The sequence below is a fragment of the Lichenostomus cassidix genome, chromosome 18, assembly GCF_008360975.1.
Source record: "Lichenostomus cassidix isolate B80296 chromosome 18, HeHo_3.0, whole genome shotgun sequence".
Classification (NCBI taxonomy): Eukaryota; Metazoa; Chordata; class Aves; order Passeriformes; family Meliphagidae; genus Lichenostomus; species Lichenostomus cassidix.
The window spans coordinates 6,137,921-6,159,156 of NC_139498.1; the positions used below are offsets into that span (position 1 = coordinate 6,137,921).

Sequence of the window (21,236 nt, forward strand, 5' to 3'; positions counted from 1 at the left end):
GCCCAAAGTCACCGTGAATCCCACGGCAAGGCCAGGACACGGCATCTCAGCCGCAAGCCCTGCTCCTGGCAGACCTCTCAGCCGGAGGGACAGAGCAGGGGGACTGCGGGACAGCTCCCCTTCCTCGCAGCGCGGGTCAGCCCCACCCTGGCACCCCGCACTCCGCTCCCGCAGCCCCGCGCCCGCCCCGCTGTCCGCGGCAGGGCTGGGCCGAGAGGAGGAGGCGGAGAGGAGGAGGCGAAGGAGGCCGGCCTCGCCTCGCCTCCCCCTTCCCTCTCGCCGGTTTTCCTTGCAGCATTTCCATGCTAGAGGTCCCCACCGAGCTGCGGAGCGAGGATCTGCCTGGCTGCGCCGGGCCCTCTTCCTTCCTTTGTGCATCCCCCAGCCCTGTGCAAGCCGTGCCCCCCCGCCCCGGCCGCCACGTCCCCGCTGCATCCCCCCCTCCGGAGCCCTCCCCGGCCCTGGAGGCAGGAGGAAGCCGCCCCCCCGGGCACGCAGAGCCGGGGCAGCGGCCAGGCACCGGCTGCCACGTCGTGCCACCCCCTCCTTCCCGGCCCGGCCGGGGCACCGAGGCCGCATCCCCGCCCGCATCCCTCTCCGCATCCCCGCATCCATCCCGCTCCGCGGTTCGGCGGCAGCGGGGTCCCCTTCGGCGGATGCTGCGCGTCTCCCCGGGCCGCTGGTGCTAAATGCTGAGCGCCGACAGGATGGAGGAGTTTCAGAGCGAGGAAGAGGAGCCCTGGTACGACCAGCAGGACCTGGAGCAGGGTAAGGATGGGGGTACCCGGCAAGCTGCCAGGGATGGCGGGCCAGGGGATGCGCGGGCAAGAAAACGGGCAAACCCGGGGACGGGAGGGTGGGATACCTTCTCTCTGGACTCCTACATGGTTGGCAAAGCCAGCACCTCGTCCTGCAGCGGCAAATCCTGGCTCTGCTGCTCCAATCCACTGTCCTGGCCGAGGAAAGTTTAAAGCCGATGGATAGAGGCAGGGAGCCCAAGGCTGTCCTGATCACCCGGGCGTTAAATAATTTGTTGTGCTATATCTCCAAGGAAGCTGGTTCCCCAAAAAACTTGCTGCAGGCAGAATCGAACAGGGATAGTTATGACACTGCTTTTATTTCAGAGCAGTCCAAGGTAGAGTTACCGGGCACATTAGTTAGAAATTAGCACATGGGAAATAATGTATTGCTGAGGGTGCTGAAAGTCTCTCTCAAAAGCTTTTGCTATCCAAGCCCAAATCCAAAGGGATCTTCAGCTTCTTAGTCACCTAATTACTTCTGGAGATTTTTCCAATCAGCCATAAAACCGGGAGAAATAGGGGAGGAGAAGAAAAAAAAAATCAAGGCCAAGTTTCAAACAGCAAAAATAGCCTTGTTAGAAGATAAACGTTCACTTGTGTAGTTTGCTTTGAAGTAACTGTACGTAGTTCAATGGAATGTTTATCCTAAGGCTGGACACTTGGTGCCTGTATTTGGGGCTTTTTTAATTTTTTTTTTTAATCTTAATATTTTGAGTCAACACGCAGTAAGTAAATAACTGGAAGGAGTCCCATTTCAGGCCAGTGGCCCAGGAATGAACTGAACTGATTTGCCAATGCATAGCAAAAGCTCATTCCTACCTAAACACAGTTCCCCTCCGGCACACTGCACTATAGGTACAGTTTTATATTTGCTTTTCCCAGCTGACTGTCAGCAGGGATGTGCAGTCCAGCTGCAGTGCCTCAGCCCACCATCGCTCCAGCACATTATGTCATGATTTGAAGTTTATACAACTTCAGCCGTAGGAGAGGGGCCCAGCAAGGAATGATAACCAGTCCCCCAGGGGTTGTCACAGCTGGGCTTTAACCCCAATTTCTCAATTAACAGGAAGCAGTGGGATACTGGGCCCTGTTCTTTGAAACACAACACTCAAACGAAGCCAAGAGCACAGAGATGGAGCTATCAGCTGGATAAACAGTGCAGCCTTTGAATGCTCAGAAATTCACATTTCTGGGTGACGTCTTCCCATGGCTCACAAGGGGCCTGGGCACTGGTCCAGGGGCGGGATGCAGGCTGAGGAACAGCAGAACTAGGGATGAATGTAGGGAGTGTTGAACAGTGTGGGACCAATTGATTTTTAGCCTAACGCTGTCCCTGGTGTCAGGTTCATGAGTCAGCACTGGCACTGTACAACTGTCTCACAACAATAAAAGCACCTTCCCACTGCAGGCCAGGTTCCCAGCTCTGTCCCAGCAGCCTAAATGCAGAATGACTGTCTCCAAATGATGGATGGATGCTGGGGACGGGCTCCACTTTTGTGCACATACAGAACTGGAAAAAAACACAGACCCAAAACAAAGCCCAGCTGTGGGTTTGCAGCCTCCTGTATATGAATAGGGGCTGCACAGGCTTGCACAAACTCAGAAGAAGAGATGGGGGAAGGCTTTAACTGAAATCAGCCAAGTGGAAAGGTCCTACGGGGTAATTACAACCGTAATTAATTTGCATGATGCACAAAGCATCACGAAGGACAGTGCTACACTTTGTCCACATCCACTGTGCCTTTGCATGACACCCAGAGGTCTTTGGTGGAGGCACAGCCCTGGAGCTGTTGGTTTGGGAATGGGGGATGGAAGTGCAGCACAAGACATCCAGCATGGCATGATTAGAGGCGTTACTAAGAGGATTGGCATGCCAAGAGCCCAGGGTCGCACAGAAACCCACGCCTGGCAGCAGCGCCGGGAGGGCAGAGGACAAAAGCAGAGGCTTAAAGACCATTCCTTAGGAGTGAGGGGTGGGAGAAACAAGAAACAATCTCAGCCAGGAGAGCAGAGTAGGTTCTTCTGTGAACCAGTTGGTTGCTGGGCCTTTATCGTCATTTCACAGCATCATCAAATATTTATTACATTTACATCCAAAACTGTTTGCTAAGCAACAGATGGCTTAACTGGGAGCTCTGTGATGATTATGTTAATTAACCATTTTAGCACCAGAGTGGAAATCATGCCTCCAGCTCCACACCAAGCACCTGTTACTTTCCTCCTCATCCTCCATGAGCTTCACCTTGCTGGAGCAACTAATTTTTTCTAGAAAATAAACCCCAATCACTCTTTTTCCCCCTAAAGAGCCCACAGCCACTGGCTGCATCCATCACATGCCCTGGAAGCAGCAAGATCTGGTCCCCAGCCATAAGGCCCTTCTAGCCTCGTTCAGATGAAGCCAATGCATTTCAGATTCCTTTACCTGTTTCTTGCACACTGTAACACTCTGTGGCCCAAGCCATTGTACTAAGATGCCTTAGTCCATAGAAGCAGAGACACAAATCCCAGCCAGAACCCTCAGCAATGACATGAGAACAGCAGTGATGTCCTGCAAGGTTTCCTTTGTAATGATGTTCCCTCTGGGAAGGCTTTCTGACTTGAGGAATGTAGTAAAAATTCCCTGGTACCATGACTTAGCTCATTGCTTTGTGAGCATGAATAGATATCAGTGCTGCTTTGGTCTAGCCACCTTCCATGGGCTGAGGAGTCTGTGCCACTAAGGGTTAAAAGCAGAATACAATTCTGGTGAACCTTTTTCCAGCCTTTGAGAACTGATGATGTGGCTACAGTTGCATCACACCCCGTGCACAGGGCCTACGTGCAGCCAGACCCCAAGAGAATGAAAGAGCTAAAATTAGAGAGTCTGAGCTGCGGATAAGTGGGGGCACCTTTCCTGTTCATCAGGAGCGTTTGTGTTTGGGAGGGCTGTGTGCCAACTCAATAGCATCTGGATCCAAACAGACCCAGCAGCTCTGCCAGCCACTTCCAGCCTTCATCTCCCCCGCAGCAATCTCCCAAGATGAGTCCTCCTTGCAGTCATCCCACTGCATTCCCTAATCTTCCCAGCCTCCCTATGCCCCTGCCAGCATTCAGGTCTCAGCCAGAGAGCAGAGTGCAGCCCAAGAGAAGGCTTCTCAAAGCCACCCTTATGATCTCTGGATCTAACCACAGCCTAAGGCACATGGTGGGATTCTTGGCATGTCCTGCATGGGGCCAGGAGTTGGGCCTGATGATCGTGATGGGTCCCTTCCAACTCAGCATATTCTAGGATTCTATAAGTGTGGGGTGATCCCTCCCATGTCAATAAACAGCCTCTCACTGCTCTGAGATAGGCAGCAGAACCAGAGGAAGTGCAGGAACTAGCACATCACCTCATTGCCACTGTGAGACCAATTGTCCTCTTGGGCAGCCACAGGAACTTTTGGGCCAAACCATCTGCAATGCAGGCTTAGGACATTGTGGCTGTAACCTCTAAAGGTCTCCAGATTTAAGGATCTTTTTTAATTCCTCCTCCTCTTGCCAAGCATCTGATCGCTTGTGTGCTAAGAAGGAAAATGACACAAGGTGCTGAGCTTGCACCACTCCTAACTCATCCATGTAAAGACACCGTGTCACCAGTGCTCCAGTGACCAGATCCTGGCACTGGGGTGAGCCCAGGGGATCAGTGCTGCACCCCTGCCTGCACCATCCAGCCTACATGGGGTGGTCCAGAGAGCTGTAACCCACTGTCAGCTTCCCCTAAGGATTCACTGCACAGGGGAGCTGGTGAAACTCCAAATTCTGTCCCTTGTGATGCAGTCCAGGGACAAGGCACACACCTTGCCTATCCTCCAGGAGCACAGCAGTTAACTCCCCTCCCTCCCTCCCCAGAGGCAAGCCAGAAGGGCAGAGCTTTGCCTGCAGTAGCTGAGCCACTTATTTATTTAGCAGTGCAGTACAGCAGGTAGCTTATGGAAGTGGAAAGTTTTCAGTGACTAATTGCTGAGCTGCTTAGGAATGACAAGAGGGACTAGAAAAGTCACAGGAGACAGGGAAATAAGATGACAGTTAGGTTATTCTGAGGAAGGGATGAGAGGTTCCAAAAATGGGGGGGAAAAAAAAGACTATATATAGATGTATTTTCCTAGAGTGAAAATTCCCCTGTTACATGAAGGCAGCAAGAAAAAGGGGCACAAAAAAGCCCCACACAGCAACTTTCAGTTAAAGACCAGAAGCTCCTCTCCACATCTGCTGAGCCCAGGCACATACTTCCAACTGTGGGAGGGAGCAGAATTAGAGGAACTGCTGGAAAGGGGAAAGGGAAAAGGGAAAAACAAGAAACAAAAAGAAAATAAATCAGAGTTTTCCATATCTCCCATCCTGAAACAATCAGCTAACAGTGGCAATTCTCCTTGGCAAGGCCATGCATGAAGGATTTATGGTCTGGATCCTGAAGGACGTTTTTCCCCAGCCAGCTCTGAGCCCGAGGGACTGGGAGCCAAGGCACCAGCCACTAACACCCTGCACGTGGAGCCTGTCCCCCACCCCAGCATTTTCCAATCCTCTTTCTTCACTCCTGTACCAGCCACTGCTGGCTGGTGACAGGGCAGATGCACTGACTCAGTGTGACAGGCAGGAACCACTTAGGGCTGTGACAGCACCAGGGTCCCATCCTGCTCCTGCTAAAAGCTGCGCCAGCACTCAGGATAACACAGGGCTTGCTTGCTCCTGCACTCACACACTCCATCTCCTCTCCCAAAAGGCTTTCCCAGAGCAGCACAGTGCTAAATTGCCACCTCATCTCACTCCAACAGATCTGTGCACTCACACCAAACAGATCTTCAGGACTTCCAAAGCTTCTACTTAATCTGCCCAAAAACAGGTATGTGGGCCAAGAATTTAGGAAAATATCTCCAATACAAAATACCCCAGAGGAGTGAGACCAGATGTTACACAACTGCTGCTCTTTGCACTGCTGGGAATTTCAAAGGGATTTTATGTTACAGTTTGTTTTTTGGGTTTTTTCCATGTGTATTTAACAAACAGTTATAAACCATCTCTCCAAAAAGCGACAGTTCTAATGGTTCAAACAGCCTGTTCCTCTGCAGCTTTCTGGGAAGTAGTCTATCCCATGTGCTGTGCAGCTGCCCTGGCCCTGCTCAGTTCCTTTGCCTCCTGCCTGAAGAATTCAGACCTTGGAGTGTGTCATATCCAGGTTCATGCTGGCCTTTTCCAAATATGCAGCTGCAGCAACAGCAATTGGAGCAAGGACATGGTCACGCCATCCTCCAAGTTTTCTTGGTCCACAAGCAAGTGTTGAGTCCTGGGAAGGAACCTGAACTGGGAGGTGGCCAAGCACTGGTCCCTGCAGGAGGAGGTAGAACAAGGAGCAGCACAACACATCCCATGAGCATAAGTCTTTGCAGCAGAACTGTGTCAGGGGCACTGGTTTGGATGTTGGGCCCCCAAAAGAAGAATTGTGTTGCATCCTGCTCAGGACTAGCAATGGACATAACACCATTTTGAAAGTACATCAAGTATTTCATCACTCCCCTTCCCTGCAAACCCAGACTGGAAGGTTACAGCCCTGTGCAGCTGCACAAACAGTACTGATCACTGTTCCCACATGGGCAGCATCTCCAGCCTGTGCCAGGTGAGCTGGGCACCTGGAGGAACAGCTCTACTTAATATAACATACCCAGACAGCTTCCTAAACTCCCCAGCAACAGATGGGAATGGAGCACTAATGGGGCAGCACCCTGCAAGATGATACACTTTTCTTCAAAGCCAAGAAAAAGAGCTGCTAGAGAAGAGGTGGGCAGGTTTTTGGTGTTGCTGCAGAGGGTCAGGCTGTTTCTGCATTTAGCTGGAACACGTGGCTGTGGAAGAAACATCTCTGTACGTACTTGCCTCTGGACATAAGAGGTAGCAAACAGGAGTAACCAGCAGTGGCAGTGCTGGCAGGGGTCTTGGGGGCTGCTGCAGCTGCAAAGTGACAGTTGGGCAGGAATGGTTGCTCCACAAGTGTCCAAATCACTCAGGATCCACCTGCCTCCCCCAGCAAGAGGGGAGCAAGGGCATCTGCAGCAGAGTAGGGGAATATGTTGTAGGAGCAGGGCAGGAGATCTGACACAGTCATGGCAGCCCAGCGCTGTGGGCACTGTCCCCTGCCACGTGAGCACAGTGACCTGTCCTTTGCAGGGCGCCTTTGCTCGGGGCTCTGCACGTGCACAGTGCTGTGCTGAATGCCCTGGTGCTCATCCTCCTTGTCCATCCTGGGTCATTTACAACCTCCTGCCCCCAAAATACACAGAGGAGAGGAGTTCTGCCGCATGGCAGCCATCCACATGCCTGTGTCTTTAGCTTTAAAAGAGTAGAAGCCTTTATTCACGGTTTTCTGCAGCCCAACATAATTAATTAGTTGGAGCTTTGCTGCCCGGGGGAGGAGTGCAGGCAGGAAAGCTCTGGCTGCCTTTCTCTCTCCTCTTTCTTCAATCCCTCTCTTCAATAGCTCCACTTGTATATATTTATTTAGGACATTCTGATCCAGGTGCACTATCAGAGCCACCAGTCACCGAGCTCTTTCAACCCTTTTAGCCTACAAGGCAAACACAGGCACCGAGACTGCTTAGATAAGAGAAAAGGAAAAGACGCAGATGGGGCCTCAGCCATGGTCTAATAACATCCTCTGTGTTCTCATGCTCTAACAACTTGGCAAAAAGCACAGTGATGGCTGTGGGCACAGAGATGGGCTGCTGTGTGTTTGTATAGACACACAGCCCATAAGCAGAGATGAACATCCTGGGTCTCAAGTATTAATATACAGGGGAGAATTTGGGGTGCAGGATGGTAAGAGGGCAGAAAGAAAAGGAATCAAATCTAAAAGGTCTGGTGGGCATCTGAGAAGGATAAAGTACAGCTGATAAAGAAAATACCAAATAGAGCTGAAAAATACAGAAGGCAAGGAAGGGAGCAGCAGGGGCTGAGAGAGCTGGAGGGTTTCTCTGCAGCACAGCACAGTACACACTGTGTACTGTGTGTCCCTGAGCCCCTTGTCAGGGATTTCCACTCCTTGGTGGTGCCACTTTTGCTCAGGGGGCTCAAGATAGCATGGAAAGAGCTGTTCTCAGTGCACTGGGCTTGCCTTGACCCCCTGCCAAACACCCCTCTGCCACCACCTGAGCTCCCCCCACCAGGGACATTTGCAAAGCCAAAGGCAGCACGAGAGCACATAACAGATTACACAAGAGAAAGAAAAGGAAGGAAAAAACCAAGCAGGAAATCCAGCAAATCTCATTAGGGTAACAAAAATGCCAGTGTGACCAACATCAGCTCAGCCCAGTGAGAGCCACAGTTTGAAAGGAGGAGGAGGCTGTGCTGCCAGGGACTCACGCACCCCCTTTGCTCTCCCCAGCCCTGAGAGGCTTTTCCCCACCTGCTTCACTGAGGCTGTTTTACAAAGCAAGCCCTGCCTTTTTGGAACACCCCATTACACCAAAATGGCAGATCCTCCCAAAAAACCACAGAACACCCAGTGCAAAGCTGAACTGAGCGGCAATGTTTGAGTTATGCCAGTGTAAAAGGGATGGGGAATCCACATCTCAGCAGTAACACTGGTGATTCTCTGTAAGCTCTGCCTGGCCTTGGGAAACACTATCTTCTGTGGAATGAGCACGCTGAAAAGGTTTTTCCAGGCTGTTTGTGAAATGTCAGATGGCATTTGCTTCTCTGCACCCCAGCAAGTCCCATTGCAATGCCTAATACAGGCCAAGTAGAGAGATTGCCTCCATCACCTGCCATGGAGCAGCAGTAAGTGATACACAAAAGCTGATCTTCATTGTAATATACCCAGACAGCACAATCCCTTTCAACTAAGAAGGAAAATAAATGAGTAGCAAGTATACCCTACCCCGGGGTAAACCAGCATAGCATCATTCATTTAGACTTTGAAAGGAATAATTGCACCCACCCTTGACTTTAAGTACCCGTGTGTAATGGAGCAGACAGCAAATGCCATTAAATTAAACGTCAACAGCATTAAACATCAGTTCTTAACTCTCAATGTACCCCATCCATCAGCTTACAAGCACCCTGAGCTTCCTCCAGAGACCTCCACACCCTCCTCCCTGTTCTTCAGGAGAGGCATTCACCATGTGCAGCACGGGACAGGAGCAGCCCTTTCCACAGCCCCACATTTAGGAAGAGGCCACAAGTAATTCCTTTATAGATGCTCTGTGGAAAGGGACCTGCAAATCCATAAACCGCTGCTCATCTGACAGCAAAGGACTTCTGTGCCCCTGCAAGCTGCTGGCCTTGCAGGACAAGGACAGGGCTGGTTTATTAAAGGTGAGGAGCCAAGTGCAGCATCCCCAGTGTGTTCTCTCACTGACTAAACATGAGAATCCCTTGCTGCAAGAGAGATGACAGGGGAAAGTCCAAAGCAGCTGCGCCAGATGGTGGCTTCCTCCAGAAAGCCGCATTTACGAGGAGCATCTGAACAGCTACCGGATCATCATCATGCCAAGAGCAGCCAAAACCTGCCCAGCACCAGGCTTATGCTCTTCCAAAGTCACAACCAGGAGGTGCTGGGGGGAAAAAGTCCCTCCAGAGAGGGGGCTGTGGCAGAGCGCTCTGCCCAAACAGATGCACGCCAGCACTGGGAAGGCAGAAACAGCTACAAATCCTCTTTGAGCCTCGTTGCAAGGCTGGGGAAGTGCCCAGCTCTGCCGCAGCCCCATGCAGGGAACATCCGCCTGTGCCAGCACTGCCACAGGATGCTGCCGTTGAGGGAATATCCTGCAGTTTGTCCCTCAGCCTCTTTCCATCAAAGGCAACCTGCTACAGCTTTTGGATCAGGATGGGTTTTTTTCAAGTTTCCTCAGTGGCACAGGGGTAGCAGAATTATAGCTGGGCTGCTGCTGCTGATCTCTGCAGCTCCAGGATGGTGTCTCCTTGATGTTCTGCCCAGCCATGCTCCCCTGTACTGAGCACTGCTTGCATTCAACTCCCTCTCCCTTCCCACCATATGGTCTCTCTTCTCATCCCCACCCTCCGTGCTCAGATGCCTTTCCCATGGAAGCTTTCAGGGAAATGCAGCCTCCATCCCTCCCTCCACTGCTCCATAGGCACAGCCCTTTGTTTGGGGACACAGGGTGTCTCCTTGGCTGGTGTTAATTAGAAGGGTCACGTCAGTGCTTGCAGTACAGAGAGCCAGAGGGCACCAAGCTGGTGCTGCCTGGGACAGTTTGCATCCACAGTTCTCTCTTGATAGGATCTGGCAGCATCAAGACCCCATTTTTGAAGCTGAACATTGGCCATTTCACAGTGATGCTTTCAGCACAGGCAGGATGTGGAGGGATGGGGCACATCGAGTGGACACACAGCACTTTACTTCTCCTCCTGCATCCAGAGGGGAGGGGGAAGGGAGGCATCAGCATATCTGCTAAATTAGGGCAAGTCCTTCAGCACTGGCTGGCTGATCTAACAGCGGAGAAGCAAAGACGAATACAAAAAATTGTGGGAAAACCATAGTACTATGCAGAAAGAATCCCTGAATTCCTAGTCAGTTCTTTTTTACCCCCAAACAACTTGGTGGAATTTCACATTGAGCCTCAGGTTTCTGAGGTCTCTGTGGAGGGGAGCTGTGTGCTTCCCCAGCCCATGCAGAGCCACAATTAGTACAAAGATCAAGAGGGATCTGGTCTAAAGATGACATTAAAGCACTTCCATACAGCATCTCCTCCCTCCCCACAGTCTCACAGCCTGGGGGGACCAACAGGTGGGGAAGAGGACTTGGGAACAAGGGGGTGGATAAGACAGGATTACCAAGGATGCTTTGGCTGGCGGGCAGAGAGTGAGGGAGTGTGTGTGACGACAGCTGAGGCAGTTAAAAGACACTAAAAGAATCAATTCCCCCATGTCCTTCAAGCTGCAGTCTCCCAGGCCCTTATGCTCAAAATGGAAACGAAGACTCAATTTCCTCCTCAGAGCCCAGCCCTGTTCTTTCCTTTTTCCCACTCATCCCCAAACACTGCCCATTTCCCCCATTAAATTATTGCTGACAGAGCCCTTTAAATTACAATGCAGGATCTTGCACTGCCTAATCCACTTAACTCAACCCCAGCTGATTAAATTGGATGCCATATGGTGGGAGAGCACTGGTGTAATCCACAGGGACAGGGACACACTTGACTCATTACCTGGAGCACATCACTGACCCCTCTCACTACACACCTCCACATCAGGTCCCTGCTTGCTGCCAGGGCTGTGATTTCCAAGGTGCCACTCTCCAGCAACAACACTGACTCTGGCAAGGTGGTGCTGACATTAAACACAGCCCCAAGCAGCTTAAAGGCACAAATTATCCTTCATCTCCGCCGGCATCTGGCTGTTCCCCCAGCCCCAGCTGGTGTAGCAAACACTCAGGTCTCCCAAGGGCACTTTATAAACTAGGGAAATTTGGTGCTTGAAAAAAACCAAAGAGGTGGAGGAGGTCTGTCCATGGGGAAACGTGCCAATAACTTGATTGCGGGGAGAGCTGCGGCTCTCAGACTGGGTCACTGTGCAATGATGAGGATTATAATTAAAAAGGTCACAGCCCTTTTAATAATAACACCCTGCAATGCAGGGCACAGCTGGAGAACACATTCCCATGGCAAAGGGGAGATTCGAGGACACACTGAGCAGCTGTTGGCAGCACCACATCTGGGAGCCAGCAGAAAGAAACACAGCCATCACACAAACTAATAACACATCAGGACATCCCACAGCACAGCATTATCCATCAGGAAAGCCCCATCCCAAGCACTGACAGCACTGTAGCTCACCTCCTGGCAAGCATTCGTGTCCAAGGCCAGTGTGAGCTTCATTTTGTGATATGTGAGAGGTCAGAGCTTCCCCAGGCTCAGAATACATCCCAGGAGTCCTGGTTACCCTTCTTCTTGTTTTAGTGACCAAGAGCCTCCTTTTCCCAATCAACTGCATGGCCAAATGAACCACTGGAGGAAGTTACAGCAGCTCGCAGCCCTGGCAGAGCCTTAGCAAAACACATCATGAGATACAGACCAGAGAGGAGAGTTACAACAGGCTGAGAAAATGCCAGGACAGAGGATCCAGGTCCCCTCACACCCTGCAGGATTGTCACTCCTTAATTACCTACAGCTGCATAATAACCACACTGGAGAGAGAAAGAGCAATAACACACACCAGGACCCGTCTCCTTACCTTGTGGAAGGTTTAAGGTCAGATTTTCACTCTGCCATCCAAAGAGCTGTTAACTCACCTCTAGAAGCACTAGGGAGAAGAAAACCCACGTGCTCATAGTGAAGCTTTAATAAGACAGCCAATTCCTGTGAAAGCAAAGGGCTGTTCTCAAAGCCAGCTGTGACATCCCAGCCCCACAAATAGCATCACCTGTGTGCCCAAACTTTGGCCAACACAGGATTCACAGGCCCTAGGGGCTTTTTCTTAATCCAACAGCAGCAAAACCAGCATTTTAAACTGACCACACTGTCAACATCTACTTTCCCCCTGCACTTCTCCTGAAGTCCAACTATTTCAGTAGCTTCCTAAGGGCATCCAGAGGTGGCAGAGAGTGAACACAAAGCAGTTTGTCCTTGCCCTGGAGCTGCCCCAAGGAAAGAGCCTCAGACTCAGCTGCTGCGGAGCTGCCAGGGTGGCACATCTGGGAGGTGCCTGCAGCCCCCTCAGGCCACGCGGGGTTTTATTACTCCTGTCAGTTTATTAGCAGGTGATGGATGGAGGCTGACAGGGAAGGCAAGGCACTCCCTTCGTTAGAGATAATAACATAATTTACAGAGCATCCCCAAGGCCCTGCAGGGCTTTACCAACCCTTGCTCTATTCTGAGGGTGCTGAGCCCTTCTCAGTGATAGGGGATGGAGGTGCTGAGCACCTGCCACAGCCCAGACCCTGGGCTGATCCTGGTTACAGTGTGCAGGGAGTGCAGGAGGGTTTCGTAGCCAGCAAAGCACCAAATCCTCGTTGCATGGAGGAGCTGCAGAGTCCTGAGCTCAGCCTCCCCTTGCTCCTGCAGCCCAGCTAGACAAGAGGCCAGATCTTGTATGTCCTGTGAGCGTGCATCAGGTCAAAACGTGCCAGTAAAACCAGTGCCATGAAAAATGTGCTGCTTTGCTTGCTGTGGGATCCTTTTTTGAGGGGGGAGATCCCACCACATCCTGCCATGGAGCCACGGGAAGTGCAGCAGCTTTGTCCCTCTGCTTTTCAGACTTGCACTTGGCTGCAGAGCTGGGGAAGACACTGCTGGAGCGAAACAAAGAGCTGGAGGATTCCCTGCAGCAGATGTATGCCACCAACGAGGAGCAAGTGCAAGAGATCGAGGTAGGGGCACAGCTGGGACAGGAGTGGGGACAGGGGCTGCTGGGCCACTGCTGTCACCTAAGGGTGAAGGTGGGAAAGGGGCATTTCCACCAGTGCCAGCAGCTCAGATGCCAGCAGGGAGGCAGGGATGTGCCATGGGGCATGAAAGTTCAAGTATCTTCTGTAACTGCCTGAAGCAGGATGGATTAAAGTCTGTTCAAGCTCATCCCAGCCCTGGGGAGGGTCTCTTTCCCCCAATAACTGGCATTTTCCCTCTTCTCACACCCTCACTCCCTGCCCAGATGTGCACACCAAATTTTGGCATCAGATTTTGGCGCCAGGCTGCATCTGGGTCACGTTTGGTCTTCCCCTGCACATCCGCCAGCCTTCACACTCGTTTGTCTTTGCTCTGCTGCAGCTTTCTCTTGATCCCAGTGATTCAGAATTGCATTTGTTCCCAGCTGGCCCCTCGGCACCCCCATAACACAGCCCCCTTTGTTAGACGCATAAAATAGCTCTTTCTTCAAGAGCTGCAATCTAAACCCCCATTTCAAGCATCCTGTGGGGTCAGGGCAGTATTTCTAAGAGCTCACAGAACTGATCTTAGAGGCTTAAACCTGCTGTGCCTGGGAGGGTTTTCATCCACTGGAAACCTTCTAGGGATCTGTGAGTTAGAAAAGATTGGATACCCCATGATTTAAAAGGACACAGGGCAGAGGAGGGCTGCAAGTTCACAAGAGCAGCACATGATGCTGCAGGGATCAGACAGCTGATGTTTGAGGGAACTGGTGGATGGATTTAGCCATCCCCCCTCCAGCAGCCTGTCAGAAGCACATCCACCATAGGATCTGGAATCTGGTCCCAGCTGAGAATGAGCACCTAGGTAGATGCCCCTCTCCCAGTCTTTCCAAGATAAGATTTTGCAGTGGCAGACTTACAGAAAAGGGTGTGCAAATCCACAGAAACCGCAGGTCTCCTCATATTTTGCAGACTCAGAGTTTCAGCCTGAATTCCCAAGGAAACACAGCTTCTGCAATCCATCTGTCAGGTGATCCAGTAACCAAGTGGCCAATTTCAATCAACTTTCAGTCCCAGGGATATCAACTTTCTTTGATACTGGGCATAAAAAAGCAGCTGAATAGAGAGAGATTGAGGTTTGTGCCCTTCACAGAGGGCAGGGGAAGTTCAATAGTCTTTTAGACACAAAACTATTTACAGTGCACAGGGTGGGGTGAGTATTTCATCTGTGGAAGAGGCTTCAATCAGGCAGAGCCACAGAACACATTGTCAGAGGAAGCAAAGGCTGTAGGAATATCTGCCTGTGAAACAACCTGGATTTTGATGTGGAGTGCTCATGCTTCACTTTTCCTTGCAGTACCTGACCAAGCAACTGGAGATGCTGCGGCAGATGAACGAACAGCACGCGAAGGTCTACGAGCAGCTGGACCTGACAGCAAGGGACCTGGAACTGGCTAACCAGAAGCTGGTGCTGGAAAGCAAGACTTCCCAACAGAAGATCCAGTGGTACAGCCTCCTCTGGATCTTCAAGATCCAAGAGCCTTCAGCTCACCTTTCCTCTGCCCCAAAGTGCAGCCTGTCCTTGCTATTTAAGCCATTCTCTTATCATATCAGCTCAGTTTTGCAGCTATTCACAACACAAGTGTGTTGCAGTAATGTTGGTTAGCAGGGGTCAGCCACAACACAGACATCTCTGGGATGAGGGATGGATGAAGGAGTGTCTGAAGCTGCCTGGAGAGAGGCACAGCAGCCTCTCCTCAGATGAGTTTTCTTGAAGAAGAGGCACATAATCCTATCAGGGAGATCCCCAGCACACAGCCCAGCAGAAACACCAGGCACAGATCCAGCATCTTGTGAAACCCCGGCTAGTCCATGCTGAAAAACCAGTTTATCAATAATATTTCTTTCTTAAAATAAGCCCATGATCAAGGTTATCCCCAGAAAGAACCCCCTACGCCATGTCCTTGCAATGCAGCATCGTTTGCAAACAACTGTGTGGAGGAGGAATTTCTTAGCAGATAGCAAACTATCCGCAGACAGAACAAAACAAAATCTCTGCCCAGTCTCTGTGTTTCTCTGTAAGATAAACAAGAGGAAGAGATGCTTGTTTTCAGTGCAGAGATATTCCAGGATAGTGCTTATGTCCTAGAGTTTTCTGTTTCAGCCAACTGATTTGAGGACAGAAGGACTCAAATCAATCCCCCTGTCCCTTTTTTACAACCATCCCCATTTGAGAGTGACCACACAGAGAAAGACTAACAAAAAGCAAGTGCTAGAAACTGGAAGCACTTCCCTAGACTGGCTCTCTCTGTAGGAAAAACCACCTTTTGGGAACCTGTAGCACCAGACTCCTCACCTGTGCTCCCTCCTCTCTCTGCAGCTTGACAGAAACGATCGAGGGGCTGCAGAACCAGGTGGAGGAGCTGCAGAAGCAGGTGGAGGAAATGCGGAGCTTGGAGCAGCTCCGCATCCGGCGGGAGAAGAGGGAGCGGCGCCGAACCATCCACACCTTCCCCTGCCTCAAGGAGCTGTGCTCCAGCCCCAGGTACGGAGCCCTGGCTTTGGCAACCCCTCCAAGCTGCTCCCCACAAACAGGGGAGGCAGTGGGGGTGCACAGAAACCCCTCAGACATCGAGGCTGGGCATCAGAGCCTGAAACTCACGGCTGGAGCTGAAGGGGGAATGTTCCTCTCACCAACCCACTTGCCTGAGGTGGTGTTGGCAAAGCAGAGCCTTCATGGTCCCAGCACAGAGATACTTCCCAAACCAGCCCAGCCTATCTTCCCTTTCCAGCTGCCTTCCAGCACAGCACCAGCACCTCTGGCTCACTGCAACCAGTTGAGATGGTGCATTTTGTGCTGTGTGACTCCAGAACTCCCCAGGAGCAGCAGTCACACACCCGGATCCACCACGTGCTGCCAAGTGCTGTATAAACACCTCCAGCCCTACTGCAGCCTTAATCCTCCTCAAAACACGGCCACTGTGTTAATTCAGTGACCTCGTGAGGGCATTTCTTGCTCAGCTTTGTCCACAATAGAGGCTTCTTTAAATAGATAAGCAATCAATAAACTTTGTTACTGAAAGCATCCTCTGCCAGAGGATATGAACCAAAGACACTTTCACTGCAGCAGCAGTGGGGATGTTTATGAGGCCAGAACCTAACCTCCAGCAAAATCCACTTAATATCTCTGTAGTTCTTTTTCCCCCAGTCCCCCAGTCCCACTCTCCCCCCATGCCACAGGGCTTCGGGTCCACTTGCAGCTCCACAGTTGGCTCTGAAGGTCAGGCTGCCCTTCAGTGCCTTGAAATCTGTTCAATACCCCCCACCACAGCCGTGCCTCCCAGGGGAAGCCATGGAGCTTGCACTTTTCCAATCTGTTCTAAACAAACAGGATGCCACGGACACTTCACTGAGGAGGAAAACCCGAATTCCTGACAGCAACATGAGGGAAGGGGGAAGTGCTTGTTGTTACTTCCCAGGCAATGAAGAAGGGGCAACTCTATCAAAAATCTCTGCCGCCTTGCTGTATAAATCTTGCCCCACTCCCTCCAGAGCACTTCCCAGACACAGGGCTGCACAGGCAGCAGCACATGTGCTTCTGGGTTTTGGCTGGGTGGATATGGGGTTGTTGCCATATGCAGTGAGTAACTGGTGAAGTCCATGGTGCAGAGAGCAGCTGATGAACTCTACCAGGAAAAAGCAAAAGCCACCTACTTTCAGCTCATTGAATGCTCATTCTTGCTCCATGGCAACACTGGTGGCTTGTCTGTGAACCTGATGTGTCTTTTACCTTTTAGGGTCTCATTTCCCTCCTGTCTTTTGTTACTCCTGTCTAATAAAACTGCAGGTTCTCTGGACAGAAATTTGTCTCTGTGTCCAGAAGAGCTCCAGCCACACCATGTGGTTTCCTGGCACATGGAGGAGACACATCTTACTCCACAAGCTCATGTCCTTTTTGGACATCAGTAGAATTGCTTACATGACAATAAAACACAAATCCCTCATGGGACTGTCATAGGACAAATCACACAAGGGTCAGACTTTCTTAAGGATCTTTCTCCTTTTTCAGGTATGAGGACGCATTCCAGGTCCACAGCTCTTCCACAGAATTCAACCAGAAGCCACTGGAGAGGGAGAACGAGCGTCTCCAAGCCATGGTGAACTCACTGAGGTCCCAGGTGAACCAGGAGAAGCAGCGGAAGGAGCGGGTGGAGCGTGAGTACACCTCGGTTATCCAGGAATACTCAGACCTGGAGCAGCGGGTGTGCGAGATGGAGAACTGCAAACTGCGCATCAAGGAGCTGGAGGCAGAGCTCCTGGAGCTGCAGCAGATGAAACAGGTCAAGAAATACCTGCTCAGCAGAGAGGACAACCTGTCTGAAGCCCTCCTCGAGCCGCTGAACAACGCCCCAGAAGCAGATTACATCGACCTGTCCGAGGAGGAGGGAGGGAAAAGCCACGGGACGTCCATGACCCCTTCCCCAAACCACCCCGTGCGGAAAAGCTGCAGCGACACGGCGCTGAACGCCATCGTGACCAAGGACGCCGTGAGCCGGCACGAGGGCAACTACACGCTGCACGCCAACAACGTGCGCAAGCGGGGCATGTCGATCCTGCGCGAGGTGGACGAGCAGTACCACGCCCTGCTGGAGAAGTACGAGGAGCTCCTCAGCAAGTGCCGGCAGCACAAGGACAGCGTGCGCCACACGGGCGTCCAGACCTCCCGGCCCATCTCCCGCGACAGCTCCTTCAGGGACTTCCGAGGAGAGGGGCACGAGCTGGAAGAGCGAAAAACCATGGAGAAGACCATCAGCAAACACGTGGAGGCTGTGGACAAGCGGCTGGAGCAGAGCCAGCCCGAGTACAAGGCTCTTTTTAAGGAGATATTCTCCCGCATCCAGAAAACAAAAGCGGACATCAACGCCACAAAGGTGAAAAACAAGAGCAGCAAATGAGCCCTGGCTCTCCGCAGCTCCCACGTGCAATTGCAATGGCCACGTCTTCTCTTGAGCCCCAGGAAACGCCACGTGGCCCCTCTGCTTTGAAGGTTCGAGAGGTCTGCAAGCGAGAGAACGTCACAGGGACCCAAGTCACTTTTTTAAGCTTGGGCTCTGGACAACTCGTTGGGACAATTGTACATTGTAGTTAGAGGATTTCAGAAACCACATGACGGATCTCTGCATGAGTTACTGCCGCTGCCAGACATCACAACAGCAATGTAAACCCCACCATGGAAAAGAAAGAAACCGATTTCCCCCCCTCCACCCCTTTTCAGCTTGTCCTACCTACAGCCCAGTTACCTGCAAGCAAAAGCCTGGATGTCCTCCAGCCTCCTGCCACAGCTGGAGCACAGCATCTCAAAGTAAAACAAAAAGCCATCAGAACTTTGGGGCCTGCCCCAGCACAGCAGCTCAGTCCTCCAGTTCAGTTTTATGGCTAAGAACCTACGCTTGAACCCAAGAGACTTCTGTCTCTGCCTTCCCCAAAGGGCACTATGGTCTTGCTATTTAAGCCATTCTCTAATCAGTCAGGTTTTTCAGCTCTTTACAATGCAAGCTCATTGCAACTGGAAAAACTTGAAGAGAAACATAAAACTGATTGTTCCATCTCCATCAGCATCGCTCAGTGTTTCAGTCCACAGTCTCCAGACCTTGCAGGCATATGGGATTTGCTTGCTCTAAGTCTGCCCTGGAAATTCAGCCCAGGTGAAGCACCGTGCCTGGTAGGAACTCAGTGCCCAGGGCCTTCCCCTAGCGAGACAAGAAGTGCTATTACAATATCAGAGACACGCTTTCATCTCACAGTCTGGGTACCAGCTCTCTGTGCTGTGCTCTTCAAGAGGTTGTCATTGTCCCGTCGTAGCAAATTCCTCAGAAACAGCTTGCATGGGCTTACAAAACTGACTCCCAGGGATGTGCATGCAAGCCAGGGGATGCAGCATCTCCCCGGTTAGGAGTCTGGCCCTGGCAGTAGCATGGATCACACATCACCCCTCACTCCTGCTCCAAACATCTCCCCAGCCATGAGGACAGATTTCAGCTTCCTGCTGAAAATAATCTTTCTTGGCTGAGACACTGTCGCCTCTCATGTTCCAATTCCCTTTCCAGCACTGAAATCTCCTCACTTTTGCTTCCACAGACATGCAAACACACAGCCAAAAGGCCACTGCAGTCTCAGGAATCACCAGTTTCCAGTTTTCATGAACTAGATGATGACCTTGCATGGTCAGATATGTTTTAGGCTGAGAAGCAGCATCTCATTACAGCTTAGGCAACACCCTGAGCATTGAGCCACAAAACCCAGCAGTTCAGTGTAAGCAAACTACTCTGTACCCGCCTGAAGAAACCATCAGCTACATCTGGATTCTCTTTTCACCAGCTTACATCCCAAAATGTTGGGTCAACAGCTGCGACTTTCGCAACATTGAGATAAATAAATGAGATTGTGGCTTTGGAAGGGGAAGACTGTTCAAATGGAATTATCCCCCGAGTCCAGGGCTTTGATGCTACAAGGAGCGACCTTTCTTTCACTCCCCATGGAATTAATGCAGAAATACCCCCCCAAAACGCCCTGTTTTGTTAAGCTGAGTACCACAGAGGTAAGTTGGCAGGAGTGGGATGCCCAAACCACCCCTGCTCCAGAGGTCTCCTCCTCAAAACCACCAACTGCTCCGCTCTTCCACGCTCTGCATTTCCAGGTGCCCCATGGCCCCAGACACATCAGGAGCTGCACGCACGGCTGTGGCTACCAGCTCTGTAACAGTATGGAGAACCTTCATGCCTTATTTATTTATAATGGAAAGCAGTTGTCTAATAAAATAAAATAAATAAAAATGAACTACAAGAGCAAGAGAAGCATTGTTGATTTCCTGGGAGCGTTCACCACCCGTTAACTTGGCACTTGTAGCAGTGTTGGTTTAAGCCAGGCAGTGTTTGCCCTGCAGTCAGCTGGTGCTGCAAAGGTGTGGGAAGGGAATTACCCTCACTTTCTGTTTTAAACAATCCCAGTGGATCAGCATCACAGTTAAGTGCACAACACATTAAATATATTTTTAAATGCTCTATTCTTCTCTTGAATACAAAGAAACACCAGTTTCCTCATAGCTCTCACAGCTCTTTTTACTTTTAAGAACAGCAGAAGAGTTAATTCTTTGATTTTCATGTACAATTTGGGTCAAGAAAGTGCTTCAGGCACCCTTGCAGAAAGGAAAGAGAAAATGCTGAACTATTCTGCTGCATTATTTATATAACACACATTTTTGTTCACTTGGACTGCCAACACTTGCCACGCGATAAAACCCCTCTTTTGTCAGCTCGGAAGTCTCTGTAAAACCACACAATTTCTAAGCTCCCAATTCAAATCCTATTTTTCTTTCGGCTTTTTTTGCAAACCACAAATCCAAAAACGACTGATGTAAGTAACATGATATTAGTACTTGGCTTGACAAAAGCACAGCTGCCGTGTATCAGCGGCGTGTTCAGCAAAGTGCTGAAGGCAATTTTTTTCTGCATCCAAAAATATTAGTGGCCATATATACACGTCCTGATTGACTGTGTGAGTCAGAGTCACTTGAGTCCTGCCTTAAGTGAGGCTTTTAGTGATCAAAGGAGGAGAAAATAAGTATCTTCTGGCCTTTGGTGCCACCTTTGATCTAAACTTTTCCAATTGTTTTTGGAACACCCGGGAAAGCTACACATCTCCACTAAGAGGGGACAAGAGAGTGCTGAGCAACCACTCTGCCAGAGAAATGGTGTAATAGACAGCAGCAGCTACTTAACAGCACACCCCCATGGTTATGAAAGAAAGGAAAATTGCTGCATGCAATTAAAATGTATGAGGAAAAGCATGATGCAACAGGAAATACTTCCTAATTTCAGAATTTGGCAAAATCAATTACCCTATTCAGCTCTCAGCATTGAGATCAATAAGGGCACAGCTTGTCAACAATCTGGTTTCACGCTGAATTTGAAAGATGGCATTTAGACATGCAGTTCCATCAGATCTGGTCTGGCTTCCCACTGTACCACCAGTCTGAATAACCCCTCAGAAGTGCACCTGTTGTTATAAACTGAGAGAGGCCACTTGAAGCACAAATTCAAGGG

The 21,236-nt window shown here is 50.8% G+C and overlaps 1 protein-coding gene across 1 annotated transcript; it reads left to right on the top strand.

Moving 5' to 3' along the window:
- Positions 1-216: 216 nt before the first annotated feature.
- CDR2L (cerebellar degeneration related protein 2 like) lies at positions 217-19,988 on the top strand. The gene is made up of 5 exons (XM_085077718.1): positions 217-768; positions 13,025-13,137; positions 14,492-14,640; positions 15,515-15,679; positions 17,204-19,988. The coding sequence occupies exons 1-5, from the start codon at positions 690-692 to the stop codon at positions 18,087-18,089; spliced, it is 1,392 nt and encodes a 463-aa protein (XP_084933844.1). The 5' UTR covers positions 217-689; the 3' UTR covers positions 18,090-19,988.
- Positions 19,989-21,236: the final 1,248 nt, after the last annotated feature.

Excerpts from the sequence above, each read along its gene's own strand:
- CDR2L (XM_085077718.1), top strand. The coding sequence starts at position 690 with ATGCTGAGCGCCGACAGGATGGAGGAGTTTCAGAGCGAGGAAGAGGAG. Across the intron at positions 13,138-14,491 it reads AGCAAGTGCAAGAGATCGAG|TACCTGACCAAGCAACTGGA; the intron begins GTAGGGGCACAG and ends TTTTCCTTGCAG. Across the intron at positions 15,680-17,203 it reads GAGCTGTGCTCCAGCCCCAG|GTATGAGGACGCATTCCAGG; the intron begins GTACGGAGCCCT and ends CTCCTTTTTCAG.